Source organism: Solanum dulcamara, chromosome 7 (assembly GCF_947179165.1).
Source record: "Solanum dulcamara chromosome 7, daSolDulc1.2, whole genome shotgun sequence".
NCBI lineage: Eukaryota > Viridiplantae > Streptophyta > Magnoliopsida > Solanales > Solanaceae > Solanum > Solanum dulcamara.
Genome location: NC_077243.1, coordinates 2846581 through 2863698, shown reverse-complemented (window position 1 = coordinate 2863698; position 17118 = coordinate 2846581). Strand labels below are relative to the sequence as shown.

The 17118-nt window shown below is 32.7% G+C and overlaps 2 protein-coding genes across 2 annotated transcripts; both read right to left on the bottom strand.

The window, feature by feature from the left end:
- Positions 1 to 1282: 1282 nt before the first annotated feature.
- On the bottom strand, positions 1283 to 5404 carry LOC129894949 (plastidic ATP/ADP-transporter). The gene is made up of 5 exons (XM_055970545.1): positions 4482 to 5404; positions 3205 to 3459; positions 2759 to 2902; positions 2304 to 2651; positions 1283 to 2008 (listed from the first exon to the last, which is right to left on the bottom strand). The coding sequence occupies exons 1-5, from the start codon at positions 5253 to 5255 to the stop codon at positions 1640 to 1642; spliced, it is 1890 nt and encodes a 629-aa protein (XP_055826520.1). The 5' UTR covers positions 5256 to 5404; the 3' UTR covers positions 1283 to 1639.
- An 8562-nt stretch (positions 5405 to 13966) lies between these two features.
- On the bottom strand, positions 13967 to 16356 carry LOC129895326 (caffeoylshikimate esterase). Its single transcript, XM_055971029.1, has 2 exons — positions 15739 to 16356; positions 13967 to 14557 (listed from the first exon to the last, which is right to left on the bottom strand). Exons 1-2 carry the CDS (start codon positions 16267 to 16269, stop codon positions 14105 to 14107), a joined length of 984 nt encoding a protein of 327 aa, XP_055827004.1. The 5' UTR covers positions 16270 to 16356; the 3' UTR covers positions 13967 to 14104.
- Positions 16357 to 17118: the final 762 nt, after the last annotated feature.

Genomic DNA, 17118 nt, shown 5'->3' with positions numbered 1-17118 from the left:
GATATCTTGTTGTAGATGATTCCGGATAAGTTTGATGAGCACAACAACTAACAAGCAAATAATAGTGTTGATGTGTTTGCTAAAATGAGAATCAAGTATCAAATAGGAAAAATCAAATGTCCTTCAACATGAAGACTTGATTCCTTTTATAGGAGTGAATCTTCAACATTTAATGCCCAAAAATCATTTCCTTTTAATTCACACCGAAAAAGTAATATATTTTGTTACATATAATATATGTTGCCCACATCAATTTGCACATCTTGATTCACTAGAATCCAACTTGAGATTGATCTCAATAGAGTTTGATCAAGCGCTACTGATTTCCAAGATCTCAATATGAGCAATTAACTATTTTGAACTTATCATTTAGAAAAATGTAACCGAAGGACAAAAATAACAAAAAATTTCAATAACTCTCTTAAATATGAAATAATTAATTTATTTTGAATATTGAAAAATATGCAAAAATTCAATTATTATGAACTCGAGGAGGTACAAAATAACTATCATAATAAAAATTAAAAAAGCAAGGGCAAAAACACATACTGCAAAAGTAGAATTGCAGGCACTGACAGTACGGACATAAGTGTGATTAATAAAATATCATTTGATTTTTTTGTCAACAGGAAAGATTGTACAACTTTTGATTGCACAACTTACAAGATTTATTTAGCAGTAATCCAAATAAATATCGAAAACACCCCCATAGTAGATAGAAGCATAAAACGCATTCTATTATAAGTCTTCTGTTTTGCATATACGATAAACTGATTCTTGTAGTTTTTTCATTTTAAAAAATAAATTAAAAAGGGGCTAATATTAGCAAGGAGAATGAGGATGGGATTCCCATGTTGACACTAAGCTCCTCTTATTAATATTAAGTAAAAGTAAAATAGAGTGAAAAAGGATGTGACTATGTTGCATTATTTTTGGGGTTTTGGTGAGTTCTCTTCCCAATATTGTTAGGATCAAACGCTTACCATTATATCAAAAGTTATAATCGATAGCAAAGACGCAACTTCATTTCTTAACCAAGTCCATCACGCAAACGTCATATTCGATTATGACTCCGACCCTGGCCACCCTAGCCCCTCGTGGGCCCCTCGTGGGCCTTGCCATAGGCAAGATGTTGCCATTACCCAACAAACATGAACCTAATTTTGTATCTAGTATTCTAGTTCCAAGAAGCTACAATATAAATGGCAGGATAGTATAAGTTTGGAGCATAATTCAACAATTTTCAAGTAGCTTTTACAGTATAATGTGTGCTCCATCCTACTTTCTTAACCAAATATAATCTCCTTCAACAACATCAATCAAAGGTTCTTTACAAAGTTTTCATAAAAGCACTGGAGATACAAAGCATCTTATATCAACAAGTTTCAGCTAATAGCATTTTCATATCATGTAACCAAAGGGCTCAAAGAGAGCACTAAGCTTACAACATCTAAGGGTTGTCAAGTCAGTAACATTCTTGTCTTCTATTTGTGTTTATTTCTATCCAGTAAACATAAATTCCTAAGACCAAGAAATTCTTGGAAACTTCATTCAATAGTTGAAAATGCTACCGACATGCATCTTCCTATTCATTTTCATATTCCTACCTGCTTTGCAGGTGATGTTGCCAACAATGATATTACAGATTCCTTGGGGAGGAGGGTTCAGTTGAAGCATCGACTGAGTCCCCTCCCGTGCGATTCAATGACGACGAGTCACTTGTAAGAGAACCATTCCCACTTTCATCTTGTGATACAACAGGGATCTTCACCGCTGTTCTCTCCATTTCCTTCTCGAGCTCTTCTTCACGACGTAATGCAGTAAATTGGCCATCTAGAGACCTAGCTGCTGCCAACCATGCCAGGACAATTACTAGGAGCACACCTCCAAGGTAGGGAGTTGAGTTGGCAAGTGAACCAAAACTCAAAATCATGAATTGCTGTATCAAGGCTCCTCCAGACTTTCCCAGTGGATTGCAGACAACATCAATTGCTGCCTTCCCTTTAACCTGTTATAAGAAAATAACTGAGCTTAAATTTCAGGAAACAATTGAATGTGAAGTAACATTTCCGTTTTATGGTTAAAGAAGTCCGGACAAGTACTTGTCAGTCACATATACCATCATAAATAAATACAAGTCCTGCATGCAATATAAAAGGCTACGACTGTACATGTTTCATGCATTAAATTTCTGGAAAGCACGGATATATTTATGCATAACCAATTTGGCACATCTGAGTTCTGACAGCACCATAGAGCACTGATTTGATACAATTTTTAAGACACAGTAAATTAGTATATACCTTGGTGTCCTCATCCAAAGGAATGTAGGCCATTTCTTTGCAAGGATCAAACAAACTGTACTTTGCACTCTTACTGAAAATGTTTTGCATTGCGCCTACATAGACAGCTGCTAGAAGAGGAGTGATCCCAAACTTAGCTAGAGCAGGGGCAAGGGGGTCACCAAACAAAATTAGGGAGAAGAATCCAACTCCAGTGAGAAGCAAGACTGTCGGTGTTATCTTAGCCGCTGTTCCCCAACCATATTTGTCAAAGATCCACTGGCTTAACAGCATCATTGTGAAAGTCGCTATCCCAGTAGCAGTAGAGAAGTCACCCATGAAGGAAGAGTATTCATTTGGGCTTGGGAACTGCAGAGTTAGCAAAGGGCAGAGTGTGAAAAAGATGCTTCAAAGTTAAAATGAGAGACAAACTAATGTTAACATATAAAAATGCATACCACCTAGTAAGAATGTACCTGAGCTTTGAGCTTCGATTTCCATGTAACCTCAACAAGGTTGATACTAATACCATATGCTACGACTAATGTTGCAAGATCCCTGATATACTTTGAAGAGGCCAAAATTTTCAAGCTCTCCATTGTGCTAAGGTTAGGCTTCTCCTGCAAAAATACATTCTAGTCAGAAAACGATAATAAATACAGCAAACGTGATCCTTTAATGTAAAAGTGGTTTTGAATCTAATATTAATCTGACAAGATATAAAGTATTAGACTATCAATGAATCATGATAAAGTAGACAACACGGTCATGCATCTTCTAGAAACTAACTGATAAATTGGGTGATTTCTCTGCAACATTTACTAGTTCATCCAAGAATATACTAGGTCCTTTTTGCAGACTACCATTTCCTTTGCATATAGCAGTAACTTGAGGGTATCAATAACTCATTATGGATGTTTACCTTCTTCTTCTTGCTACGGGTCGGTGGAGGAACATTGCGATTCACCCACCAGTAAATGAAACAGATCGCAACACCCATCCCCACTACAATGCTCATCATTGCTTTCAAGGAGACGGCCCAACCATCAACTCCAGGACCCAATGATTTTCTCAAATTCGAGAAGTACTTCACTGTACGGCCAGAGAAAATAAGAGCAACATTTGCTCCAAGTCCAAACAAAGGATAGAATCTTTTAGCCTCGTCAACTGTAGTAATCTGCAAAGTAAAAGCATCGAAAATATTTAAAGGCAGCTTAATAACAGTGATTTCTCAAATAAAGCTCATGCACTGATACTGAAGATGTATAGATGATTTGACCAATTTGATAACTGGCCATTCGAACAGATGGAAAAAGAAAGTGCAAGTGATAGACTAAAACCTTAGCTCCCGTTAGGCCATAGATTTTGAAGTTGAAACTTGAAAAATTGAGTTTTTGAAGCTGTGACTTTTGGAACTTGAAGTTATGTTTGGACATGCATTTTACTTGGAAAAAAAAAAGCTTTTGTGTGGAAGTGAAATTTCTCACAAAAACTGGTGCTTTTAATTGAAAATATTTGAAGATCAGATTTTCAAAATTTGATCAAATTTCATGGCTAAACTAATAATTGATGATAAATTTACAAAATCTGATCCAAAATCTATGGCCAAACACTAGCTTAGTGAACTTTTATAACTGGCTACAACGAAGAGATAAAAATATAGATGGGATGCAAAACAATGACGAAGGAGTGCAACCGACATTTAGCAATTTATGAGCAAAACTGCAGTATAAACGGGACAGTCTCTAACCTTAAAGCTAGATCAACCTCAGACTCCCCAACAAAAAAATTATAAATCAGCACATACTTTCTAACCCGGTTACGAGAGCCAATACCCATTACTAGAAAAACTAATGAAGGAAGATTGTTGAACCATCTAATCCTACAAGTAATCCAACATTAGCCTGTTCCCAGCATATCAGTTTAAAGAGAGTTCATATCACCCTAAAGGGAAGCAGTTTCAGGAATCCATTGGATAAACAAAGAGCTGAAAATTCCAAATGCTATGTTCTACTCCTTAAATTATTATAAGAATCTGAAAACATGGACTGACCAAGAAAATAATTACACAACCAGTGAAATGATTACATGTTCACAAAACAGCATATAAATAGACTATAACAAGTTATGCCATGCACATATATCAGAATAGTAATCAGTTATTAAAAAGAATCTAGGAAAGGATGATCATCTATTTACCTGATTAGCAAAACCCCAAAAGAGCACTGAAATCACCACACTTCCCCAAAGTTCAGCCATGACATAGAACAAGCAGAAACTCCAGATCCTTAATATAGCTATTGGCCCAAGAAACCTTGGACCCAAAATGTTTAGAAGGTTATCAGCAAGAGCTGTGGGGTGAAAGTAATTGCTAAGGGGATACAAAACAAAACCAAATGCCCCAAAGAAAGCAATGAAAGGAAGGATAACAGTATAGAAAAGAGCCTGTTTTGACAACACATTGGCCAACTTTGTGTACAACAGCATGAATCCTACAGCCATAGGCAAATTCACCCATGTTTTTAAGAAAGGGATAATCTCAGCACTTGACCCTTTTGCTGTTACAACCAATACATCTTTAGTGTCTCTGAGGATTGTGTAATTGAAGAGAATACAAAAGAACATAGCCCCAAGTGGGATAATTTTCTTGAGGGTAACAACCTCAATTCCCATGAACTTAGGTGACTCTTTTTCTTCAAAAACTGGTTCTCCATCAGCAGAAGCAGAAGCAGCAGTAGCCTCTGCCCTGCAAATTGGGAAAAATCTGTTCTTTTGACCAACCAATTGTGGCTTTGTTGAAAAGCCTTGAACTTCTTGGAACCCATCAGAAGATAGAGATAACCCTTCAAGGGGTTTAGGTTTCAGAGGATTGAATCTATGCCTTAGACCCCCTTGAGGTATTGGGTAAAATGCCCTGATTTGGGGCTTGGAATGAAGAAAGAGAAGCCCTTTTGTTTGTAGAACAGCTTCCATTTGCTCTCTTTTTCTCTATCTCTATCTCTGCAAGTTCAAGAAATCTAAATATTTGAGCTTTTTTTAACATGTAAACATGAGAGAAAGGGAGAGATAAGGTTGGCAATGAATATGGTTTTGGGAGAGAAAGGTTCTCGAGAAAAATCTACTGTATATAAATATGTCATCAACAACTAAAACCCTTGAAAGAGACTGAAGAAGAAAAAAATGAAAAAATATTACTCCACTTTGTCCCCTCTCAACACATTTTCTTATTTAATAAATATGTAATAATACTATTATTAATATTATATTTATATTGAGTTTCACCTACAAAAAGTCTATAAATATGCACGCTTTTTGAGGAAGATTTTGAGATATTGCAAAGACTTTTATATTTTTTAAATTTTGCGTTCAATTTAACTACCTCATATAAATTGAGCGTGAATAATTTATTATGTAATTTGCTTTATAATTGCTAAATACTTGTTGATAGTGCTATCTCTGTCTCATGTTAGATGAATATTTTATTAAAAATATTTATTTTATATTACTTAATCACTTATTAAATTAAGATATAATTAATTAAATTTTTCTTATTTTATTTTTATAATTAATATGGACTTTTGAATGTAAATAATTCTCAATACTAATTATTTCTATACTCTATTGTATTGATATAAATAAAGAGTAAAATGATAAAATCTTTTAATATATTAGTAATTTCTTAATCATCATATAAAGTTAAAATGTTCATCCAATGTGAAACGGAGGTAATACTAAGAAGAATATATGCAAGGTGGGGTAGAATGTTACATTCTCTGTGACAAGTTGTGCACATGCACACTTTGCTAAACGCACTCAACAGCTCTTCAACTTGGAATTGGTGCAAAAAGTTGTAATTTATTTTTTATTGGCGAAATAATTTGGGAGGCCTTTATATTTGATTCGAATTTTTAACGGACTCTTTTACTTACGATTTTATCAATTAAATACTTAAATTTAATGAAATATAATATTTTAAATTTATCTGATCGTTGATCATGCCTATGTGGCAACTTATTAGTCGAGTTGGAAGAGATACATGTTTTTACGCGTTAAAAGGAGCATAAAAAAAGAAATATTTAGATTAAAACTAATTAAAAGAAAAAGAAAAACAAATAAAAATACAAATAAATAAATATAAAATTTGTCATCTCTATCTTCTTTTCTCCAATTTCTTTTCTATTTTAACACCACGACTGTTCTTCCCCCACCCAGTGTCCATTTCTCTCTCTTTCTCCCTTTCCCCACTTTCATAATCTTTAGTATGTTAAGCAAAAAAAAATAATCTAAATTCCTTTTTATAGAGACACAGATTTAATTATTTTAGAGAGTGAAAAATGATTGTTGTATGTCTTGATAAAATTAGGTGGAATGTATGCATATATTAGAACATATAAAGATATTTTAGTGTGGTTCATTGGCATTAATGGAGGAAATGGGTTCACAATGGTTCAAGTGGTGGATGAAGACCTTCGTAAAAAAAAATATGGCGTAAAATTGTGAACGATGAAAACTTTGAGAACAATGATAATTTTTAGTTATTTAAAATAGTGGTTACCGGTATGAATGTAAGATTTCAATGATGTCTATGGTGTAAAAAATGAAGGGAGGAACAGAGTGAGAAAGGAAAAAGATTGAAAATTTTAAAATAAAGTCAAAAATAAGCGACGTGTCACACAAAATCTGATGTGGATCATGACATATCATTTTCATTGTGCGTTTGAAGTGCACGCGGAGTCAAAAGGGGTAAAAAGATTGTGTTTCATTGAGTTTAAGTGTTTAGTTGATAAAGTCGTGAGTAGAATCCAGTTAACAATCCGAGCCAAGTATAAGGGTCTCTCAGGTCATTCTATCTTTCTTATTTAAACGACTGGGGTGGGGTGGAGGAGGGATAAAAGGTATTTTTTAAAAAATATATATATATATTATTTTAATCTCTTAATCTCATGCAAATAGAAGAAATTAAGAAAATATATATTTATTTATTTTACACTCTCTCCGCTAACACTCATATTATTTTATTCTTCTTAATTTTTTTATACCCTTCTTTAAATTTCTGATAAGTTAGAGTAATACTTTGTCAAAAATATAAATCAATAATCAAAAAGTGTTGAACAAAATAAATTATAAATTCTTTTTCTATTTCTTTTTAAATTTTCAAGAATTACAACAATTATAATACAGTGGGTATATCAAGTTATTAACTTCTTAAATCAAATTCTACAATTTTAATTCTTATCTTTATTTGAAATTTGTCAACTTCTTACTTATAAAATTATGTTAACAATTCATATAATGATTGTCTTAGTGAAAAAACATTTTTCAACGTTGAATTGATAAAATCTTATATAAAATTATTAATCTAAAAAAAAGTATTTGAATAACTCATTTATAAAAAATATTAAATAATAATTTGCTTTTAAAAGTGTAAGAATTCTGTTTTTAAAAATATATATAAAATTTATTTAAATTTTAGATCTTTAATTAAGATTCTCTTTTAGACTTCCCATTACGTGCACTTTTTGTAAACATCAATCTAATTCTGGTCATATGGAAGTAATATGTCCCATTCGCAGTCGTTGGTGAAACACAACACGCAGCAAAATGCAAATCCCATAGATTTTTTTCTGGTCAAAAATTAATATTGGGGTACACGTCCAATCATTACAATTTTCATTCAACACTTTTTGCCAGTTTTCGTTGAATATTCTATTGTATATTTTTCTAAATATTCATAAAATTTTAATAATGCGGACAAGCTATATTGGGAAAAAGGCTTATCAGTGGTATTGTTTTAACGAAATGAACGCGTTTATTTTATTGACTGTATATATTTTTTTTTGAATAAAGTAATGTTTGAATTGGCAGTACTTTGAACAAATATTAGTCGGACATGTTTAATAGGAATATATTCATAATACCAACCTAACAATTACCTACGTTTTAATACATTACACTAAACCTCATGAGTCGACTTAATTAAAAATATTTAGATCAAATTAATAATTTAATTTCTATAATTGTTAAATTAAAAAATTAAGTGAGATCAATGAATAATAGGGAAATAAAGTATGCGTAGTGTGAAACCACCTAAAGATATAATAAAATGATTGAAATTCCTCCATAATTTACTAAATGTCTTATTTACATTTGTCCAATTTTCAACATTGATATGAACCCCAACATTAGCATGTGCAAAAAGAGTGCAATTAATTATTTATTTATTTCTGGATACATAACGTTAAACATATGGCAACAAAGGCAAATACGAAATCCTAAAGATTTGGGATGAATATGTTAACACAATTTACGGTACTACTATTCCACCTGGCCTTTTGGAAATTGGATTATTTCATTTTATGAGCCACACTTGGAGAGGTAACAATATTATCGATTCTCAAAATACTCATTTCTAATATTTTATATCATCACAAGCTTATAATATCTTATGGTCTTTAATATATTGTATTGAATGATTCCTTTGGAGTAGTTTTCAAGCGTCAATTTTTAAATTGACCAAAATGAAAGAGGAATAACGTTGTAACATGAAAAGTTATATAGGTAGTTTCATATTAAATGACGGCTTTGGCTATTCTGAATATATTATAGGAATGTGACGTTATCTTTTTTCATTTTATAAAGCTTAATTTATCTAGCTTGGTATGACCTAATGATCATGTTTAGATTTCAATTAAAACAAAAATACTAGTAGATGATTACTTATCATTTGTTTTAATTTTGATGGAAAGAATTATCTAGTACATATTATTGTTAGGTATCAGGGGAATTAATATTAATGCAACAAGTTCCTTCTATAGTACTTCCTGAGTTTCACTTAATTTTTTTATTTTTTTGTATTAAGTCTTTAAAATAATTAATTTTTATATTACTTTAATAAAAAATTACATCCATATAAACATCATAATTATTTTTTAAAAAAAAAATATTTTATGCGGAATTAAGTTATGTTAAAGAAATGGAAGCTCTTGTTAGGAAAAAGTAACATGAGATATTTAAGGTGAAAGACGATAAAACAAGTTGGGCCACGGGCTCCAAAAGTTATCCCATAACATATATTCTTCGTGACATATTCTCTTTTTTCCAGATTTGTGGTTCTCACAAGCAATTAATAATGGCCGGTGCTTTCATTCATTGTTGCAAATTGGGGCCAAAAAATTAGTACTCAGCTTTGTTTTTATTTTTTATTTTTTTTGGATAATATTTTAATTTTAATTTTTCATGTGACAAAATAAAAAAATATTATGATACATTTGACATAATTTTAATTTAAGATCATTTCATGTCAAATTAAAAGGACATTCTTTTTTTAATCATTTTTAAATGAATAGAGTACCAAAATTAACTCACGTGACCCGCTTCATTTTTTTGACCGTTGATTTATACACGTCACCTTATGTACAACAAGTAATCTCTATGTTCCGAGGAACTCCAATCCTCTCATGCCATTTTCCCTCCAACTCCGCAGGAGATTTCACTGCGATTCGACCAAATAATTAAAGAATTTTTTTAATTTCATACATAATTAATGTCATATAAATAAAACTCCATTGTTATGTCTTAACTATTGCAAAACAACGATGAAACATGAGTGGTCCACCGGTTGAGGGAAGGAATAAGCCCGTGACCAATATCTTTTCGAAATGGTGCAGCTGATTCCTGATCACTTCTGACTTAGGAGGAGGAGGAGCAAGAGGACCCTTAGCGAATCGAAGGAGTTCCACCAAATGTTTGGCTCAAGGGTCAAATTGTTAACAAGATGTCTCAATTGGATCAAGAATTACTTTAATTTCTGAAAGAAATAGAATACGTTATTCAGAATTCAATTCATGAATCAATACACTAAATGGCGGAATCACATTAAAAAAAAAGATTTCTATGATAGCTTTGCTCAAAATATTACTTATTATAAGTCAAAAATAATAAAGCATACGATAAATAAAAGGATTGAATTTTCTTGATATGAAACAGAAACTTGATATAACTTATTTTTATAAAAGAAAAATTCCTTTAATAAAATTGACTCCCGTAGTGAGAATACTCCTCATGGATGCTCTCAAAAGAGCTTAAGACAAAAAATGGACCAAATGTGTATACTTAGGCCACCTATAAAATGTTCTTTACAGATGAGATGATAGAAAAACTGAAAAAATAGAACAAGGAAAAGTGACAGATATTGAAGAAATATTCGGGCATATCATTTTCGTGTAGTTTGAATTACTATATGTACATAATTGTAGAATTACATTTATATTAAATTCGCATATGTTATAATTCGAAGAAATATTCGGGCATATCATTCGAAGTTTATTTTGTACATAATTAATGTCAGTTATGCGAGATATATAAAAAGAAAAATTGTATATGAATCAATCCCCGACTCAAGGGAAGGATATCTTTGCAAAATGGTGTAGCTGATTCTTGCTCACTTATGGTGAGGATGAGGATGAGGATGAAGAGAAGTTCTTGACCCTAAAAGAATTGAAAGAGTTTCTCTGAATGTTTGGCTCAAAGGTCAAATTGTTGACAAGATATCTCAATTGGATCAAGAATTAGGTGCCGTTTGGCCCCAAATAATTTTTGGGAAAAACTTGAATTTTTATTCGGAAATTAGTGTTTGACTATAAAATTTGTCATTATTTGGCAAATATATTTGACAAATATATCAAGTTCTAAAAAAAAACTAGAACTTGAGAAGTTTTAAAAATTATCCCAAAATTTTATATTTTATAAAAACACCAATCATTTATTAATTCCAACTAATATTTATCTACCAACTTACTCCATTAACGTGGTCAACCAACACCATTAAATAACATCTCCATTTGTTAATAAATAATCAGACTATTCCTTCCTACAAATTGTTTTTAATGTGACTAATGTATCGCTCTTGCCTATATTGTTATTTTGTTGTTGTTGATTGTTATCAATTATGTTATAATTTTTTTTTAACGAATATGTTAATTATAAAATAATAATACAAACTTATGGGTATTTAAAATAATTTTTAGAACTTACCGCTACAAAAATATTTTTTGAATCTATCAAATATTCTTGGGAAAATTTGTGGCCAAATACGTAGTGAAACTTCACCCAAAAATAACTTGCCAAGAATATTTGGGAATTAGGGCAAACGCTAGCATACTTTCATTTTACTTTTTAAAAAAATACCGTTATTCAAGACACAATTCGGACAATACACTTACGAGAATGCACAATGGCGGAGTCATATTCAAGCAAAGGGTCCATATGATACCTTCTGATTAAACATTTTACTCATTATACATACATAGAGTACATTATAAGTCAAAAATAACAAAATATATGATAAATATAAAGGTTAAATTTTCTTGACTTAAATCAAAAGCTTGATAAAAACTATTTTTAAAAAGTTGAATTCCCTTGATAAAATTTTTTACTTCACCAGATGAGAATACTCCTCGTGAGTGCTCTCAAACAAGCTTTGACACAAAAATGGACCAAACGAATATACTTTGGCACTAATATGGGTTGTGATGCAGTGATGGACTGCTTCATCTTTAATCAAAAGTCTCGGACTCGAGCCCTGAGTATGAAAAAAATCTTGTTGGAAGCGCCACCCCGAATGGCCCTACAGTGCGCGATCCACATTTAGTCGGGGCTCCACGGGCTCCGAACACCGACTGGGAAATAAAAAAAGAACAATATACCTTGGCTGCCTATAAAAGGTTATTACAGAAGATAGAATAAATATAACAACAAAACGTGACAGATATTGAAGAAAAATTTGGGCATATCATTTCTAATTGTTTAGTTTGAATTACAAGTACATAATTGTAGAATTACATTTATATTAAATTCCCATATGATACAGCAAAGTGCAACCCTTCAACTTATTAGTTGATTTTGATTAAGGTACATGAATTATGTTGTGTTCAAATTAATGGAACATCGAAGCATATCACAAAGTATTTTGATTAGACATTTTCAACTCATATTTTTTTCAAAAGAAATTGTGTGTGTCACAAGCGCTCATTATGTAAATTAAGTTAATTGCATAAACTATGAACTCAACTTTAGTTATACACAATTACATTAATTAGAACTTGCATGAGGTTTTATAGATTATTGAAGCTAATGAATATAATTAAAGGAGGTGATATATTTTAAAAGACTATTTAATTTGTCTATGTAATGAATGCTTAAGAATACATGAAAAAAATTCAAATTTAAGCCGAAAATATCTAATAAAAAAACTTTAACATATCTTCAAATATTTTTTTTTAAAAAAACAAATCAAAATTTAAATGTCTAAATAAAATTTACCATACCCTTTAAGAAAGTGTTGCTTAAGGTTGGGGTGGTTGTGAATTGCGTGAAGCGCATGATTTTTCTTGAAGAGTGGGAAATTAGTTGTGAACACTTATCTACATTACTCCAATTATTTTTGTCTTTGTGCTCTGCAACGACCGCGTTGGGCAACCTAGCCTTGCACTCCACATTTTCCTCTTCTTGTAAGGACACAATTTTGTGGATGACTATTGCTGTTATCGACAAATTTATGGGGATTTTTACATTTTTAGCTCTGCCTTTTAAAAATTTTATCCGCCTAGACGTAACTGTTTATAGACGTTGTAATGTCTAACGCATAAATACAGATTATACCGTGAATATATTAACCTATATTTGGTAAAAAAATTAAAATTAAATTTGTCCTTGTTGTTGTGTTTGTTGGGCTGCTGTAGTGTAAAAATTCCTAGAATTGTACATCTGGTATTCCTAGATTGGTCTTGTATGAATAAAGTGAGAAAAATGATTCTCTTACGGCCCAAAATTGTATTATCATTCCCTTACATCTGGTATTCCATTGTATGCAGTATGCACTACTATAAATGTCGACAGGTTCACACATATTACTTTGTCAACTTCTATGGCTTCTATGTCAGTTCATTTTCCATGATTAAGTTAAGTTCTCATTTTTCTGAAGGAACCGAGAGCATTCATCATTGTTTTAGGCAGCTAAATAGACAAACTTCTCTCAGCCTGAAATTTTTTACTATATGACTCAGACAACTGATATTAATTGTGTGAGACAGAAAATGGACGCACATCTTACACTTTTATCTAACAAAAAATGAACCTCACACGACTAATGTCGGTTTTGTGAGGCACATTAAAAATTCTCTCAAAATAGTGGAAGAAAGCGACTGAAATGGCTGATGACTGACGGGTCTTGCAGGTTTGCAAAGCATAAACAACTTTCATTAGCTAACGTTTGGCCATAGAGTTGGTTGAAACTTGAAAACACGAGTTTGTCTTCACTTTTTTTTTGAAACTCTACTCCCAAAATCTATGGCCAAACAATGCATTTTAAGTCACAAGAGACCTTCGAGGAACCTTTCCAATAAAAGATAAAAATGAAATAAGGTCCCATGTTGCTTGCTTCTACCTACCTATTCATTATTCTGTTTCCCATTCCACCAGAAATGAAAGATAAGCATACTGGTCGCCATGTGTTGTAGAAATGTCAAAAGAAGCCTTTAGTTAAACTCTAAAATATAAAAAGTAGGTAACTGAAAACGACATTGCCCCTAGTCTTTTTAGAGTACAGAACAGGAATTCTGCCAATTGCCAACCCTCTTCCTTCATTTTACCAAACATTGAAACACTTAACATATTCAATGAACAAATAGAGAGAATATCTCGGACGAATAGTAATTAAAAATACTATGGTTTCTGCAAAGGATATGATACGCTCAACTACCAAATTTGGGGTCAAGCACCAAAGAATACATGGATTAAGCAGAGTTCAAAGTTGAAGAGTATTATTATGTAGAGCCATTGATTTTTGGACCATACTTCTCAACCCTCTCATCAATCCAAGCCCTCATATCACCTAAAACAAGAGTGACAGCATCATCAGGCTCCCCTTGGATCAAGGAATGATACATTCCATCGTAAATCTTGAGGGTCTTGTCCTCACTGCTTGCCTTCTCATACAACAATTTTGAGCCCGTAGGGCATGCAAGACCATCTGAGGTACCATGCGCTGTAAAAAAGGGAGCAGTCACCTTGCGGAAATTGTTTTGGACGTATTCACATTGCCTAGCAATCTCCCTCATAGTTCCAACCCTTGGCTTCCCAGTGTATCTCCTGGGATTGCTTGCGATTATTTTCAGTTTCTCAGGGTCCTTGATAGCCTTGCCCACCATTTTATTGTCTGGCATAGCTGCCCATGTATCGGCAAATCCAAATAGCAGCCCATACATGAATAAATGTACCTACGTTTTAAAAAGTAAAGCTCTCATTATTGATATCCCCTTCACCAGACTGACAATTTGATCAATTCACATTACGCGGGGTTAAAGTGCTCCTCCATCTCTTTTGTCCAAGATTGATACCTTTCTTACTTAAAAACTACTTAATGTAATTTTTACATTTTTAATAAGTCATTACCTACATGTTCTCTTAAGAACCAGCACGACTCATCAAGAGTTCAACTAAATACCTAGAGAACAAGTTTAGCATTAAGGATATATATATTTAGTTTAGCATTAGCATACTAATAGCCACTACAAAACAAAGATCAGCTGCCAATTGAGATCTCACGGATTAGTCTCTCTTAAAATCAGTAAGTATTTCTTATGAATAAGTGGGCTTACATGTTTAACTTACTCTTTCACTAGAATTTAAAATCCAGTTCACTGCCGTCAATGTGTCTGTTAGACCCTTTATCCGCTTAGAAGTGGATTCAAACCAATGACACAAGGATTCTTAGTCCTAAGTTCTAACTAGCTAAACTATGTGAACCTCTATCATAAAACTTGTTTTATTTGAACAAATTTGACCCGAAGAAAATAACAACTCAGGGTCCACGCACAGAGTTTAATAAAATCTAACAACAAACTGAAAATTATGGTCAATCAGGAAGCATGGGCGGATCACCGGACCGAATCCCCTTTGTCGAAAATTACACTGTGTATATATGCTACATTTTCGTTTTTATATATATACGTTAAGCTCAGCGGTAGAGGGTTGACGTAGATTCAATTCCCGCTAACCACGATTTCTAATGATTTTAGCTCTTAGCCTGTTTGTTTCTTTAATATTGAATCCCTCCACAAAAATCCTGCCTCCCCGGCTGGACAGGCTTAACCCTTTTTAACTTATTGTGGTGTTTGCTTTCTAAGTTTTATTTTCTTTTAATGTGAAAATTACTTTTACATCCTTATATTTTAATTAAATTTCTAAATTACCCTTTTTATTTTTTAAAACTAAAATTCAGGCAATTTTACTCATTTCTTCGCACTCTTATCTCATTTCTTCGCACTCTTATCTCAAATAAGTCATCAAACTATGAGCCGATAAAAGCGATCGCACTGATTATTTAGCAATAAAAATAGGGAGCAACAGGGCAAAATACTGAAACAATTAAATAAACAGAGTACTAACTGAAGCGTACCTTAGAAGGCTTCATAGGCTCAGGAATGACGAAAAGCGGGGCGGAGAAGATCAACCCGGTCCAAGTATCCGGCTCCGATTGGAAGTACATGAGCAGAGTAGCTAGCCCACCCATAGATTCCCCGAACAGAAACGCCGGTAAATCCTTGTACTCATCGCTATTCCTTACGCTCTTGAAAAAGCACAAGGAAGTAGAAGCGATCTTCTCCAAGTCTCCAACGTAGCATCGGATTCCATCGGAGCGGCCGTGTCCGAGCAGATCGGCAGCAAACACAGAATAACCCCAAGTTGCATAACTGATGCATATCTTCTGAAATAGCCAACCAGTATCGGATCCATATCCATGGGTCATGTAAACAGTGCCCTTAGGAGACACATTTGGGTCAAGGGGGAGAAATGATTGAGTGAAGAGCTTGCCGTTGGGTGTGTCGAAGTAAGATTTGGAATTGCGCACTCCTTGAGAGGCATAGTACTCTTCCTCCGGCATATCGCCCCAGTAGTTAGCTGCGGTTGCCGGAGCTTCCGACGCCATTTCTTCCGGTAGCTTTGAGTGGTAAACGTAGAGTAGGTGGCGGGCAGTATGTTGGAGTTGGTATGAAATTTTTGGAGTGATTGGGTGCTTTTATCCGAAGTGGTTTCACCAACCATTTTTCTTTTCTTTTTCTTTTTCAGGTCAATTTTAATATAATATTATATTTTTGGCCCCACCTTGAGGGATTGGTGAAGGGAGTAGGTGAAATGACTCGGTTTTTTTCCTTTTCGGAAAACTAAGCTTTACAATTCATACGACTAGCTATCAAGATATCATCCCAATATTAATATATTGATATTATATTATTGAGGTTTGCTTCACTTTTTAATGATATTACTATATTATATCTATATTATTAATGTTTGCTTTAATTCTTTAATAACAACTCCATGATACTATCATATACTAATATTGTATCATTAAAAATTGTTTTATATAATTAATAACACTCCTCAAATCACGTATGATACAATCGCGGTATGTGAATATCAATGATGTCATCATATAATATCATGTATAATAGCATGATATCATTCAACCAATGAGCGGTCTTTCAAGTATAAATCATATACTGACATTACACCATCACAAATATTGAGTAATACTATCATAATATATATATAATGTGATGATATTATAAAGATTTTTTTAAATCATTCGATATTGCATGAATGATACTACCATAGTATATTCATGCATTATCATGATATTGAAAATCCTTAACGAAACACTTTTTCATAACAATATATTGCATATGTTATGATATCATTAAGGAATCAAACATTAATGAAAAATTGCATAAATACTGAATGATTTCTATCATAATATATATAATTACTGCGCTTCGTG